Source organism: Rhopalosiphum maidis, chromosome 2 (assembly GCF_003676215.2).
Source record: "Rhopalosiphum maidis isolate BTI-1 chromosome 2, ASM367621v3, whole genome shotgun sequence".
Lineage (NCBI taxonomy): Eukaryota > Metazoa > Arthropoda > Insecta > Hemiptera > Aphididae > Rhopalosiphum > Rhopalosiphum maidis.
Window position 1 is genome coordinate 78,313,450 of NC_040878.1, and position 16,985 is coordinate 78,330,434.

General features: G+C 27.6%; 1 protein-coding gene across 1 annotated transcript; it reads right to left on the reverse strand.

The window, feature by feature from the left end:
- Window positions 1-13,686: 13,686 nt before the first annotated feature.
- LOC113554012 (nucleoporin p58/p45) lies at window positions 13,687-16,719 on the reverse strand. The gene is made up of 10 exons (XM_026957649.1): window positions 16,563-16,719; window positions 16,072-16,277; window positions 15,809-16,003; window positions 15,542-15,589; window positions 15,395-15,467; window positions 14,908-15,082; window positions 14,633-14,831; window positions 14,345-14,572; window positions 14,201-14,272; window positions 13,687-13,874 (listed from the first exon to the last, which is right to left on the reverse strand). Exons 1-10 carry the CDS (start codon window positions 16,619-16,621, stop codon window positions 13,768-13,770), a joined length of 1,362 nt encoding a protein of 453 aa, XP_026813450.1. The 5' UTR covers window positions 16,622-16,719; the 3' UTR covers window positions 13,687-13,767.
- Window positions 16,720-16,985: the final 266 nt, after the last annotated feature.

Here is a 16,985-nt window from a genome sequence, read left to right on the forward strand (position 1 = left end):
TATTCTACAAGTTAAAAATATCGAGAATTCAGTATACACAATCATAATATTTTTTATAAGCGTATAATGTAAGATAATTGACAACTTTAGACAAAATCTCGAAATTCTGCAAATTATTTTGAATATTTTTCTGACTCATTGTAGTAATAATTCATAAAATAATTTTCTTTTTATATCTATGGACTTTGATTCGAAAACGTAACAAAGATTCCTCATAATTTTTTCTACTTAAAATCAAAAAAACAATTTCCAGTCATTTGCATTTTGTATGACATTGGATAATTACCAGTAACAATGTAAAATACTAAAATGTAACATAACTACCCAAACGATTTTTGCTATTTTGTTATAATTCATAAACGATTAACTATAGATACTTGACTTTTTCACAAATGTTTAAATTATAATTTTTTATACATAGTACCTAGTATGTACATATTTCAAAATATTTTGGTTTTTCTATTGAGCTAATTTATTAGTTAAAGAAATTTAAAATTTATTTAATTATTTTCGAAAAAAATATTTTGTCAAGTTAAAAAATTCGGACAATTTAAAACATAGTTCCTTAAATGTTGTTGTGATAATTATTTAAATATATTAAAGATACAATAGGTACATATTTTTTAAGCATTTCAAAATTCATTATAATTATAAACATTTACAAATTATTTTGTAGTTCATACAATTTTGAATTGTTTAGTGGAGTTTTGAAAATTGATTACGAAATTGCTTATAAAGTCATAAGTTGCTTACATTGAAACCAAAAAAATCTAAAAAAAATAAATAAGTACAGTATTATAATCATATTTTAAGTTCAAATTTGAACGAAATTATATAATATTTTATCGAGAATAATGAATAACATTAAAACAATAATGTTAATAAGTTACCTACTATCAACGTATTCACACTAACCACAGCCGGTGTGTAAACAATAAACATCTATAATATAGAAGTCACATAAGTAATCTGTAATCACAATGGTATACGCGTAAATTTGATTATAAATGCCCATCTACTTATTTTACTTCTCTTAGATATTATATAAATACTACTGAATGCCTGCAGGTTTAGTGAAGTTGAAAAATGTAACATCACAATTGTGATTACTTTATGATTTCCAAATTTGACTTCTGTCTATGATTGTTATACGTAGGCGTAAATTTGGCTTGTTAGAAGGGGGGTATAAAATTATAAACATAAAACAGCACCGCGGAGAGCTTCGCCCCCCGCACCCCCACATGTAAATTTTAAAATATTATTGGAACATTTAGAGATAAAAGATTATAAATACTTCAAAATTATTTATTTAACAAAAACATACTTATTTTAATTTAATAATTAATAACATTTTCTTTGTATTAATTTAACATTAGGTACCTATATTTTTATGTTCATCTGCAAACTTCTTCAGAACGGTCTGATCGGAATGATTTAACGATAATAATAAACGCTAAATACATCACACGTCGCGTAGGTATACCATTTCTAGAAATCTTTTTTGTGATGGCGTATACATAACCTATTATCGTTGTGGTTATAAAATATTAACATAACTTAATCATTCTAATTGAACTATATAAAAATTATTTACAAAATTGAAAATTCATGTATGAAACATGAACTTTCACAGTATAACGCATATAGGTAGACCCGCAGAACCAGAGTTTTACATTTTAGTGTGCACTTGTTTACTAACCAATACTATACTAATTGTATAATAATAATATTTATATTTTTCATTCCTCCCTTTCATTTACTCATTATATACATTTATAGTATTTATACATAATATAGTATAGATTGTAAGTATTCAATAAACGTTATTTCAATTTAAAAAAAAATGTATTTTTATTAATATTTAAACATCCGCTGTTGTACACAAAGATTAATGGTTTATGCCTTTATGGCTACCTAGTGTCTTTTGAAAGTAATTGGAAAAAAAGTCCCGTATCAACTAAGTACATTATTCGTTATTTTATTATGATTTACATAATAATTAAATATAATCATTACATTTATCTATAATATGTAACATTTCTTTAACATATCTAAAAGTATAATTGCAATCGCGGGCATTTAACATTCTCGATAATTGTCATTAGTACCTACATAATTTAAAAAATGTTTAAGGGTAAAAATTTAAAATAATTAAAAAAAATAAATTAATTGTCATTTGTATATAATTTAAATAATTTATTTATCATTGTTTTAATTATATAATACACAAATGACAAATGACAATTATTGACAATGTTAAATGCAGATTTCAGCTTTACCTTATAAATATGTTAAAAAAGTGTTACATAGATAAATGTAATGATTATATTTAATTATGTAAATAATAATAAAATACAGTGGTAAATCTAGGTTTTTTCATGGGAGGTGCTAAGGTTAAGGTCTCGTATTCTGTATATTACTTCATCCTGAAGGCAAGGCCTTTTTTTAGTTCTCAAAATTAGTGTGTTTTAGTGATTAATATTCAAATTTTCAAAAGGATGAACATTTTCAATATGAGTAGCAACTTTAAAAACAAATCTAAAAAAAAGGTGGGCAAGTGGGTATCGCTTTGCTGTATAGTAGAGGTGGATAGTAGGTCATTATAATGGATGTGTTAAATTTGAATATAATGACAGATTCATTGTATACGAAAAACGATTTTGAACAGAGATGATTATTGATTTGTCAGTCTAAGTCCTAAGATATATTATAATATAACCTATACTTAAATTGTAATTTATTTTTCTCAACTATTTCCTATTGGTGAAAGTTTCAAGTTTCTACGATTTATACTTTATGAATAACAACCAATATTTTAAATCGCTTTAGAATATATCGTTATTTTACGCGATTTCGTAAAAAATTAAATTTCATATATAACTACAGCTTATAATAAACCTTCTATTAAATTTTAATGATTTTTTGGAATGCCAAATTTTTTTTATCGGTATTTGAAAAAAAACTTAGAAAAAATGAATGAATAATGAGTATGAATTACATACAAATTATTATTTACCAAATGGCAAATCATAATCTAATCTATTATTAAAATTAAAAACTGATATACCTAGTTAAAATATATAAATGTCTTCATTACAATAATACAATATGACGTCTATAATAGTTACATCGTGATAACAAATTTTTTATGTCAAGAAAACGTAAAGAAAATATATCATGAATGATACTATAATATGTATAAGAATAACTGAAAAGAGTCAAGAGCTATTTATACTAATAACTAATCAATAATTGTGGTATATTTGTATTTTGTACACATATTAAACAAATTTACGTAAGTTTTTTTTAATTGTTTTAAAAATAATAACTTAGTTTTTTTAAATTTTTGATCGAAAATGTAATCAAAATTTTTGTGGAGGCCAAAGATTACACGTGACAGTGTGATTAGGGTAGACGACGAACGTCTTCGAAATGTGCTCCAATGTGGAGGATCACCAACACCTGAAGGACATAATCTCTTACGATCGTTCGGACACGATAGAGATACAGTGTCAAATTGTCAAAGGGATGTGTGGTGGTTTTGGTAAATCAGGAGTTACGATGACCACGGCTACATTGACTCTGCCGAGCAAAAAGACTCGTAAATAGCAAAAAGAAAATATTACATTTATAATAAATACTCGGAAAAAATATAAAAGTAATGAGATATCTTTAAATAATTTATTTGCTGACATTAGGACCATGTTTTTGTGCTAAAAATTTATAAGAACGTGATTTCTATTATATATATATTTTTTTTTTTTGACTATGTAATATGTTATTATTATTATTATTTTTTTATTAATTAATTCGTGGCTACAAAGGCCATTGGATGCTATTTTATTCATTTGTATGGTAGAGGGGGACGGTAGGTTGAAACACGTTTTTTGTATGTGTAGCAAGGATTTGTCACTAAAATCCCAGGTGGTCACCCATCCGGGAGCTAGCAACACCGGCCGATATGTACACTCAGAGCGTTTCCGCAGTTGAGTGTACGATCGCACCACACCAAGCCACATTATTATTATTATGTTGGTCATTTTTTTGAATTTATATTTAATATTTGTGTTTGCTCAAAGAATAAAGATATAAGGTGCGCAATGGTGTTGTGCTTTTTTCAGGTATTAAGGTAAAAAGTGCAGTGCAATCGTGTTGCACCGATAATCTTACATTGACATGCGCGCCCGGAGCATTTGCTCCGTCTTGCTCCCTGGAATTCAAATAGAATATTGAACATTTTAACTTTTATTTTGATTTATAAACATTTCATCGATATTTTTATTTTAGTGTGTGGGGTTGGTATTTGACTTCATATAATTCTAAAACATTTTGTAGTTTACAAGGAGTAAACTTTTTTTAATGTATTTTTTGGTGTTTGATTTCATTATGCCCCTTCCTGATAAATTTCCTGCGGGTGCTCATGTACACTGACAACCAACGACGGTTACCAAAGAAAATTTATTTATTACTTAGATACACACTAGTGTTTAATTGTTTTAATATATTTTCACTGTGTTTGAATTTAAATAATGCAATCGTGTATAAATAGCTGCAGAAAACCGTTAATAAATATATTAATAATTAGAGAAACGGGTAGCATTTAGAATATATTATTACCAGTCTGCACGCGTGAAATAAAAACCATGAATGAAAAATGGACCTATAATAATATGTTTGGAGCGAAAAATTAAATTATTACAGATTTATTATTAACTTAATATGGTAGTTTGATATTTAATAACGTTTTATAGTAATGTAAAAATTTAATCTTATAATTCACATTAGCATATTATATAATAAAAATAAATAGGAGTATACCATTATTTATATTGGTACTTTTTCGACTATTTCGAGATCTGTATGAAAAGTAATATCATATACTAAATTATCATAATTAATTATTATGATATTACTAGATAATATAATAATATATCGATAAATAATAGTGTTCGGAAAAATAAATGGGCCCGCAAAATCCTTATGTCGATGGTAATAAGAATTGATTAACATGTCGAAATATACAAAAAAATGGAAAATAAAATTTGTAGCTTTGAAACCCTCGTTACATGAAACGAATAGTGTACTTAGAAAGCATTGAATAATATCAACCAAAAAAATATGCACTTTGCATTGAAATCCGGGCCCTACTAATAATGATACTACCGATTTTAGGTAAAAAAAAATACTTGTAGTACTTTTTTTCCGGAATATTTTAAAAATAAGTATAGATTTTTAAGTATAATATACGAGGCATATCCAGAAAGTAAGTGTACTAAGGCTCTCACGACCGCAGGAAATATTTTTTTACTATGTTCGCTACACTGCTGTATAGCTTTACTCCTCTCGTTTATAACAAGACCATCACAAGTTCAGTACGTTGAAAACTGTAGTCACAAGAATTTTTCTCGTGAAACATGTCAATCGAGTTTGCCGTCAAGTACGAAATCCGCGCCGTCATTCATTACCTCTATGGAACGCTATAAACTGGAGGGTGATAATTTTCTCAAGTCTATTGTTACTGGAGATGAAACTTGGGTTGCACACTATATGCCTGAAACCAAGAGACAGTTCGAACACTAGTGTTCACCCTCAACCAAAAAGTTCAAAACCAATTTCAGTCAAAAAAATCATGGCATCAGTGTTTTGGGACCACAAAGACGTCATATTGATTGAATATTTACCTCAGGGTGAGACCATCAAAGCAGCAAGGTATTGTGAAACCCTATAAAAATTGAGGAGAGCTATTCAAAATAAAAGGAAGGGTCTGTTAACAAGAGGAGTCTGCCTGCTGCACGACAACTCCAGACCCCACACAGCCAATGTCGTGAAACAATTTTTGGGCTCATTTGGATGAGATGTTTTGAACCGCCCTCCGTATTCCCCGACCTGGCGCCTTCAGATTACCATTTGTTCACTTCCCTGAAGAAGCACACGGGTGGAAAAAAATTGTTTACTGTCGAGGAGGTGAAGGGGCGGTCGAGAAGTGGACAAAGGAGGTGGCGGCAGACTCGATCGACATTATTCACAAGAAAAATTTTTGTGACCACAGTTTTCAACGTACTGAACTTGTTATGGTCTTGTTATAAAGAAGAGGAGTAAAACTATACAGAAGTGTAGCGAACATAGTAAAAATATATTCCCTGCGATTGTGAGAGCCTCAGTGCACTTACTTTCTGGATATGCCTCGTACTTATTGAAATGTATCATAAACTAATTTTGTGCCTAAATTAACCCTTTTTTACAATAAGTACATTTAAATCGGAAAAAAATAAAAATTCATACAGATAGGGATTTTGTTGACTTTTTTTATTATAATTTTTTTTTTAAACCAATTTCGATTTTTATGGTCAACCGCTTAATGTGGGCAAACAGGGCTGGTCCCAATGTACCCACATTAAGCGGAATCCACTGTATTACTACTTTGGCCAAATGTAATAATTATCGGTTTTATATTCCTTTTTGTAACACAAACTATATTGCTAATGCTAATGAGCCACTTATAAGAATGATGAAAATTGTTAATACTGAACCGACTCACTCTTCTAATTAACTTGCTGTATTTTATTATAAATATTTTATGTTTTCTTTGTTGTTCTTTGTACATTTTTTCTTATTTTATCTTTTAATTGTTTTATAATATTTGAATTATTAAATGTTACTTGTAATGTAAACAGTACTGTAGAGATACCAGACCGTATTTTTAATAAATAAATATAGTTCGATATATGTTGTGAATACATTTTTTGTTCCTGATGATCAAAAAAATTGACAGTTATTCCACACAAGACTTTCTATGCGTTTTTTACAATTCAAAAATATAGTCATAATTTTCATATTGTATAAATTAATTTTACAATACAATTTTGTAATTTTTTAATAATATACGAAGTAAAAATCAATATGAAATAAGTTAACAAAAACATTTATTCAAGATAGGTAATCATAAACATTATAAATATAAACATAAACAAATATAAACAAACATGATATAACATAAACATATTATTATAAATATATAATATTTATAAATTTACAACAGTGACGGAAACTACTTCAATTATGCGCAGCAGCACATACGTCTCATAAACTTTTTGGTTCTACTCCATAAAGATTTACGTTTACGGTGCGTCGTATCACTTTGCTCTTCTTGGCTATCTGCTACTATTGTATATAAATTTGGCATTGAAAATGCAGTGCGGCGTAGGCTTTTAACTTCTTTAAGTTCTGATAATTGTCGAGACTCTAATGATGTAAAAATGTTGGGCAAAGACTTACATTTGATTAGGTTTATGCCATTCATGATTGTTTTCGGCTGATCCGACTTATTCGATAGAACAATTGTAACGATCTCGTCCTTCAACAATTTGCTAGAATTTTCCGTAATAGATATATTCGGCATGGAAATGGCGTTGCGGTGCAAGTATTTTAAATTGTTTATTGCTGACAGCTGCAGAATAGACTCCGATGAAATGTTAGGTAAACTTGCAAAGTTAATTTTGTTCATTGTGACCACAAAACGTTAATATAATTTTAGATAGATACAAGAAGAAAATAAACTAAGATGACGATTCAAAAATATTCGATTTGGCAGTTAGTAGTTATCTAGCACACTTCTGAATTGATAATGAGACATAATTTATCAATAATCGTATTTTATATTCATGAAATAAACAATAAAGCTAATATTTTCCTTGACGACAGCAATTTTATTATTTTTGACAAAAAATGGCCAGTATAAAGAAATTCGAAAAATAGTATCATAATAGTTGAACACATATTATTACTTTGTGTTTGTTTTTCTCATAAAAATAATTTTATAATACACATGATTAATTTATAGTTTTTGGTGTATGTTTTAAGACCATATTTTTATTATTTATATTTGTATTAAATATATATAAACAGTGACGAACTGGGAATAAAAAACAGCTTAGGAAAATCATAATTTTAGAGGCCCTCAGTATACTTACGGCTTTATATATAAATGTGTATAATATATATTTGTAAACACAATTTAACTTTTAAATTTTTAAGTATTTTAATAAATTGATACAAAACAAGATAAAATAACTATTGTATATTTGTATATACTCTAGTAATTGTCATGTATATAATTTAAATTACAATCAATTCGATTTAAATGAGAAAGTTTATTATTTGTATTGTACTTTTAGATGTTTTATTTTTAATTATAATATTTTACTTCTTTCGATTGAACTATACGTGAAAAAAACATTTTAAATAACACTAATCATACCAAAATTAATTTAACAAACTAATTTCTATATATTATTAATTATTATATAAGTTCAGTACAATATGACTGCAATAGGCACCAAAGTCAGTTGCATAATAATTATAATATTATGCGCGTTTGTACGTCGGATATTCCCGCGGACTGTATAATGATAAATATATATATATATATTATATATTATTATTATTATATTATTGGTGAGCAATTTCCGATCGATTGATTGGTAACGTAAATATAACATCATGACAACGTGTTTTGACGATGTCGTTGTTTGTTTATTCAGCAAAGTATTTTAATTTCGAAAAATTATCGACGATTTTTAATATTTTAACCAAATACTGTATATTGACGTAGATGTTTTTGTGATTATTTTTTTTGTTTTAACCTTTCTTAAAAGCATAATTTAAAATATTATACAATCGTCGAGTATAATATAATAATTAATAATTCACGTTTACGAAGATTATCGATTCACTGTATTAGGTATAATATTATTTTTAGATCAACTACCCGTATCGTCTGTGTTTTTCTTTGGGACACCAAACTTTTTACACTACTAATGTCTTGTAATCTATTATTATATAGGTAATAATATAATATATCGTAGTCGGACACAGCAGGTCTGTAGACCACGATCGCTCATTATTTTATTGCCTGTTCGTGTAATTTACGATAGTGTTTAAGACGCGTGAAAGTTTGCCTGCACCGTTGCAGTACCATGATAATTCAATGGACATTCGACGCACCTTGTGCGACACACACACCGAATATCGTTTGATGTGTCAGTGTGAATTTTTTTGTCAGACCAAAAAAGCTGAATGAAACCTACAACCGCAAATCATAATGTGCCAATAATATGACGTATTTTAAACGTCTACGCATATATGCCCGAAGTCGTAAATGAAAATCAGTAAAAACGATTTCGCGGACGAATGTGTATATTCAGTGTAGGTAAATTCCGCTTAGATCAAGTCAACGGCGACGGCCGGATATGAATTAAAATTATATTATATTGCAAAATTAACGCACATTATATTAGCCGCCCCGTGTGTGAAGGAAAGCATTTTCTCTTTTATACTTATACGAATATGTAAGTCGATAAAACGCCATTTCATTATACATAATATGAGTTGTTTGCCAATTTTTATTTTCGTTTTTAGTCATTATTTCCGTAAATTATACAAATATTTATGACAAGAATTTTTTCTCAGAAATAATCTTAAATTATGTTATACAATAATAATATTAATACGGTCATCAGTAATCTTATAAAATGTTTATTCATCTATGTACAATCAACGCGTAAATCATTAAAATATTTACATGACAACGTCTAACGGGGTTTTCTATTCTATGAATTAACAACACAAAAAACGATTAATTTTGTAGATTTGTACGTTATCGAAATTCGCGGTCAGCGTCAAGTCGATTATACAACACATGAATAATGACGAATGTTGAAGACGTTCGTGGGTATCCAGTCCCGGATTCAGTTCGGTTGATCGAGTATTAAGGTACCGGCTGATGAGAACTCAGCGCTTTGACATACCTCATCCAACTATACCCGCCGGAGTTCACGACAAATAGTATCCGGGAACGATGTACATGAATTATCTCCGAAGACTTCGAGGAGTCTTTCACAGTCATATTTGGCCATTTTTGTGCCGAATAGAATCTATGAAACGACCGGAACCCCCAACAATACGGTAATAAGTTTACGGACATAAAATCACCGTGCAGAATTCCTGCTTTACCTTTCTGACGAGGAACTATAATACATTATAATTAATACCGAAGAAATGCTCCGTTCTGCGGTGCTAATTGTTACCGTGATTATGGTATGAGCCTGAAGCCGTCGGGGACAATTCTATATACTTGGCGAACGGCTCGAGAACCGCAATGTGACAGGATAAGTCTGTGCACTACCGATTAACTGTGTGTAAAATTTTAAATTAATTATAAAACGTTACTATTTTTAACAAATCTACATATTATTTAATAGAACACATACAATGTCATTTTTGACGTTTGCAATGGCGATTCACTTTATACTCATGTATAGATATAATGTGTTCGGGATTGTTGGATTTCTATGTTTCTAATAAATTGAAAATATTAGGGAAGTAAAAAAATGGTTAAAATATTAATCCCACTTTATGTATCAAGACTATAAGTTGATTTTAATTTTAGTTGTAGAAGATTGTTAGATAGGCACCATAGTGGTTTATAAAATATATTATTGAAAAAGTCGTAAAAAAATATCTTTGTTCAAAAATGTCGTTAAATTAACAATAATTAAGTATAGAAACGAAATGAATATTTATTAACCGATTTAACATTATTTTGGTTAACATGACGAGTTAACGAGTTTACCCGTGGTCCTTGAGGATGGCTGGACGGTCCGAGAGAAAGTACAACAGGCATACGTTATAAGAATTTCTTATAGAATTTAATTTGAAATTTTAAAAATAGCGGTATAAATATGAAAAGTTTGTAGTGACTTGTAAGACAATACCTATATAATAATCAAATGTATTCTTCTATTATAATTGTGCAAATGTGCAATATTATACAAAGCATGCAGTTTGGAACTATCACTTTAATTGTTTTGTTAATGTAGAAAGAATATTAATATAGTTGCTTATTTAAAATTAATAAATTAATATGAACACTTCAAAGTTTTAAGTCATAGAGGAGTTATTTCAAAAGCTGATTTTAATTTTTACACAACTTTGTCAAAGTTATAAGTATCTACTGTATTCCTACTGTACACCACTCAATGGGTCAACTGCAAACTGCATTTTATTGTTTCATTCAAATATATACGAATATACATCATCGTATATAATCAGACACGTATACAGAGGGGAGGGGTTTGGGGTTCACCCCCCCTGAAATAATTTCGATTAACGAGGAAAATTTTTTTATTATGTTGTGGCACAATTTGTATTGCTAAATTTTGTAAACCCTCCCGAAATTTTTTTTTGTGTACGTGCCTGTATATAATATATACATGTACCCAGTGATAATAGGTACCTATACTACCTACGTATTACGATAGTTTTCGTTGCGATTCAGTGCAAACGTTATAACCATTTGACATTCATATACGCAAAAAGGTTAATAAAAATGAATTCACGTAAGAGGTTTATTCGTACGTCGTCTGAATCGTGTGGTCGAGTGGGAGCCGAGAGGTGTCCGTGTCCGGTATATGATATCGATTTGATTATAGTAATTATAGTAATCATTCACTAGGACTAGGCTGAACAACACTGTCGATAAAGGTCAAGCCCTGTATATTCATGACAAAATATTTTGTCATGGCTATTACCAAATGGCATACACTAAACGATCTGTTTAATATATGTTATAAGTTATTACTTAGAAAGACACAATATTTTCGAATAAACCACGATTTAATTATATTATTTGTAAGCAAGGTTTATAAGAGTTTATTGTTTTGGTGTTTTAGAGACTTAGACACTAGTACCCGTCGTTTCAGTGTAACTAGATTTACGCCAGTACATTGCAATTTATGACTAGTATTTCGACGCATGATCATAAAAAATTATTACAAATAAATAGCAAAAAAAACACTAAGAATTTTTATTTTTTTAACTCACGTACTAAGATATATCTTAGTCCGTGCTTTTACCATAGTACCTAATTCATATCATAATATCATTGATTATAGAAAATATTATTCCATAATTAATGATAATATAAATTTATTGTAGATTTTTCTGCAATAATTTCAAGTTTTAGAAAAATTATATACAAATACCACTATATAATATATTTATAAATAATAAGTAGTAGTTTTGTTGGAATTAACGTTGTCTGGCCATCGGGTTTATCACTTAATTGTATTCTACAATAAAATAAGTTAATGTAAGCTGAAATCTTAAGTATTGGTTTAAGTAGGTTTTGGATTAATGGACTATGAGAACATGGTAATATTATGCAAAAAACTGGTACTATTGGTAGTATAAGAGCATATTTGACAATATTAATATTTTTACAGTCACTTGAATACTGTGATTATTTTAGTTAATCACTACATAATGAAGAAAGAACCGTATTAATTAATTAAATTAGTGTTCCCAAATAATAAAGAAAAATATTGATAACTTTGATAATTTAAATAAATCTCATTGATAAAATTGCGATATGTTTATCAGAATTCCACTCAGAAATGCGATCTACTAAACAATTTTAATGATTAAGTTTAAGATTAAAGACTAAAATTATAAATATTAATATTTAAATGTAATACAAAAAACTGTGGAAGTCATAAAATATGTATTTTCTATACTATTATACATTTCTACTTTATACAGAAAGATGTTTTTATTGTCAAAAAGCAAGGAGGTACTTCAATCAATAATTGAAAACCATATTATTTCAACTTGATTACTATTATACAAACAAGCAGGGCCGTACCGTATCCAGGGGGGGAGGATTTTGGGCTTAAGCCCACCCCGAAATCTTTTATTTTAAATAGTATGTATATATATATATGTTTTTAAATTATTTCCTATTTTCCTATAGAGTTAAATACGAATGTTTAAGCCCCCTCCCTCGAAAACAAATCCTGGGTACGGCACTGCATACAAGTACTCAATAATATATAGATAAGTAGGCACAGATTCAATATCGAAAATGTTAACCACTCGTAATTTATTATTGATCTGGAAACAAGAGATAACAGGCAAAATACAAAAAGTTGTTAGTTCCATGTAAAATGATACTTATTCTTATTTAATTAAAAAAAATTGCACTTTTACTAGATTAACAATTGGAATATAGTGGAAGTCCTTCCATCAAATCATAACTGTTTTCCATAATTTTTTGGGAGAACTTTTTGTAGGTAGTTGAAAAATAGGAAGGATATAAATTATAAATATTTATAAAGACTTTTAAATGTAATAGAATTACATTTTGTACAAAGTTCTTAATTATTTTAAATCATTATTGGTCTATTACTATTTATTTTTGAAATTATACTATATTAAATGAATAATAATTTATGTTGTAGGTTAAAAATTGATTAGTTAGTATACTGTACACTGATTACACTTTACTTTTGGGTAGTCTGGTTAGAAGCCTTTTATTAGAGGAGTGAAGGTTTTATACATATATCAAATCGATTTATTTTAAGTTTGAGAAGTAATTTAATACAAAATGTTGTACAGTGAACAGTAATTTTGTTACAATTCAAAAATTAAAAATAATTAAAAGAAAATATTTCAAACTTCATTTATAGATTATAATATAATTACTGAGAAATCAATTAGACTTAACATATTGAAAAAAATTTTGCTTTTTATATAATACTATATTTATATTTAATTATAATTTAAAAAATGTTAATCCAATAAAGTTTTACCATTTTATTGAACAAAAACAATGCTAACAAATTAATATAGCATCATCATTTATTTTAAATTATTATTAAAAAATAAATAAAATATATTAGTTTATTCTTACTTAAAATAGTATTTTAACTGTTATTTATAGCTGGGAAAGAAACCCTGGAATTGTGTTGTATTATTCGGTTGAGTGTTTGTTCCAAATAATGAGTTTGTTCCATAATTTGATTGCACACTACTTGTATCTGTAAATATTTTATCATTTAAAAATAATTTATTTTTTAAATTTTTCTTTATTTAAAATTTAAAATCTGTCAATGAATAAACCATGAATATAATAAAATGACAAGCATTTTAAATCAAAAAGAGTAGGGAAAAAACCAGGTTTTCTTTAAACATTTACAAACAATATGGATTGTTCAAAATTCAATATTTATATTAATAGGAAATTAATTTGAAAATGAAATGAAAACATAATTGTCATAAAAATAATATATTAAAATAAAATATTTTCAGATGATGGGCGTTAAAATAATCACAAATATATTAATTTACATTAATCTGTACAAACCTTGATTTTGAAGAACGCTAGACTGATCTAATCCAAATGTTCCTAAGTTTAATGCTGCTGAAGCTGTTATATCTAATAAAATACAAATTTATTAGTGAAATAGTATAAAAATTAAATTAAAAAATATCTGTTTTGTTTACTTACTTAAACCTGAAAATGGATTAGGACCAGTAGTATCTGGACGAGATGTAAAGAAACTAGATGAACTGGTATTGGGATTCAATTGAAAAATATTTGTATGATCATTTAAAATCTCTCTTCGGAAAGACAAATGTCTTGCTTTCAATACTTGAACTTCATTGTGTATACCGTGCAAATGACCAGCTAATGCAATTACATTCTTGTAATACATTTCCCCAATTCTTCTTAATTCTAAAAAGTAAAATTTAGTTTAGAAATTAATACTATTTATCTAAAAAAAATTGAGCATACCATCCACTGTGACATTATTATTATAAGGTAATGTTGCTAAATATTGTTGAGTATTTTCAATTTCGTTTTTTAATATGTTTCCTTTTTCTTGTAATGATTTGATAAGCTCAGCAAAGTATTTAATATTAGATTCCATATCTGTTTGAACCATTGCTGGATGATCATGATTACGTTGAGCAATTTCAAAATCTTGTAGACACTATGTATACATAATTATAGTAAATAAAAATTACCTATTCATTTTAAATAAATATAATCTCAAATAATTTTTATACCTTATTTGTTTCATATTTTAACTTTTCAACAGACGTTTTTTGTTTATCTAAATTGTGTTCTATAAATTGTAAATTTTTTTGACACATTGTAATATCGCCTGCAACTTCATTTGAACCTTTAGATGACATGCGTGCCAATTCAGTGCTCATTGTTTTTTGTTGCTTAAGAAAATCTCTGTACAATTGTTAAAATATTTCATAAGATATTATTTATTTGATAATTGTGCATTTAATATTATTATAAATTTTGTAAGCATAAATATTAAAACTAAAGTTCAGCATTTAGCTTCCTTACTGTAAAAAAGTATTCATATGATTATGGAATTTAAAATAGACTTCCATATAGTATGATACCTACATATTATACAAAATACATTATCTTAAATTATATTTTGTGTAACTAATTGAAATTACATAATCTAAAAACATATCTCAATAAAACAATTATTTTAAAATAATCATACCATTAATATCTTCAAATACTTACTTTAAATTATTGACTAATTGTAAAATTTCATTAGGCACAGGCATTTCAAGAGCAGGTACAGCTTTATTTTGTGCTAAACATTTCATAAACATAAAAAAAAAAATTAATTGAAGATAAAAATGTATTTATTTAAAGTTAATATTGTACCTTGATTTAAATTTGAAGTTGTATCTAAACCACCCAGACCACGAGATACTAAAAATGATAATTAATTATATTATTTAAAACAAACCAACAACAAATTTTGGGAAAAATTAATTTTTATACATAAAATAATTATTAATAATAGGTGATAAATTTATTCAGATTTTTTCTCATCACTCTTTTAAAAAAAATTTCTCTAAACTATACATATATAATAACTGATACGTATAATTTGCATTAAATATTTAAAATAGTGAAGTGTTAACTAACCAGGAGCAGCAGAAGTAGTTACATTAGTAGTTGTTCCTAATGTCAATTGTGTACCAGTAAGAGATACTGTAGGTTTGACATTTGATGTAGTTCCAAGTGAAAATGGAGAAACAGATGTAGCAGCTGTAGCAGCATTTGAACCAAAAGAAAGATTTAATGGAGCATTTGAAGCTGCGTTGTTACCAAGGGAAAATCCTATATAGTTTAAAATAAAAAATTTTATATTTATTTTCCTCAACAATAAAATATTTATTAAAAATTACCAGGTTTAGTTGTAGTTGTTGCTAATGTAGTGTTGGCTCCAAAAGATAATGAAGTTGTAGGAGCACCCACATTACCAAATGAGGAAAATGGTGTGTTTGTAGTTTGCTTATTAGTAGTAGCCCCTAAGTTACCAAAACTAGTTGTGGTTGATGGTGTTGTTGAAGATGGCCAACCTCCAAGAGATGTTCCAAAGCCAAATTGCGGGCTGTTAAAAATTAGTTAACTATTAAGTAGGTACTATAAAATATAAAAATTTAAAAACAGGAATAATATGAAGCATCGCAAAAATATTTAGGTATTTCTTAATCAATTAATAATAAAAATAATTAAGCCTTTATCAACAATGTACAAATAGTGCTATTCATTGATTTATAAATATATACATGTTTGAATTAAAAGTAAATGAAAAATATGGTACAAGATAGGAAATGTTTTATTGTTTTCACCTGTATTTAAGAATAGCATAAGTAAATCATATAAACATGCTTACGTTGCTGCATTTCCTGCATTGTTCGCCGGGGTAGAACCACTTAAATTAAACATAGACATGCTTTCAAAATTATATTTTTAAGTTAAAAAGTTAAAATACTTCAAATAAATATTTTCAATTTTGATAACAATTGTTAAGCAATTTTATATAAAAACGACCAAATTATTCGCGGTACTGTTGCAAGTTAACATTAGTTAACAACGTGGTATGATAATTATTGATAAGTTAACCATGGTCACGTCCCTGCCCGTGATATTTATCATTTACAATTTCCTGTTGTTAGAAATGTTAGAATTCAAAACAATGTGTTCCCATCAGATTATTGTCGACGTTCTCGTTTTTGACTACGACTTATTAGTACTGACTACTGAGTAGTATACTAGTATGAGTACTGAGCACGGATATAGATACTATATATATATA

Excerpts from the sequence above, each read along its gene's own strand:
- LOC113554012 (XM_026957649.1), bottom strand. The coding sequence starts at position 16,621 with ATGTCTATGTTTAATTTAAGTGGTTCTACCCCGGCGAACAATGCAGGA. Across the intron at positions 15,468-15,541 it reads AACTTCAAATTTAAATCAAG|CACAAAATAAAGCTGTACCT; the intron begins GTACAATATTAA and ends TGAAATGTTTAG. Across the intron at positions 15,083-15,394 it reads CAATTAGTCAATAATTTAAA|AGATTTTCTTAAGCAACAAA; the intron begins GTAAGTATTTGA and ends ACAATTGTACAG.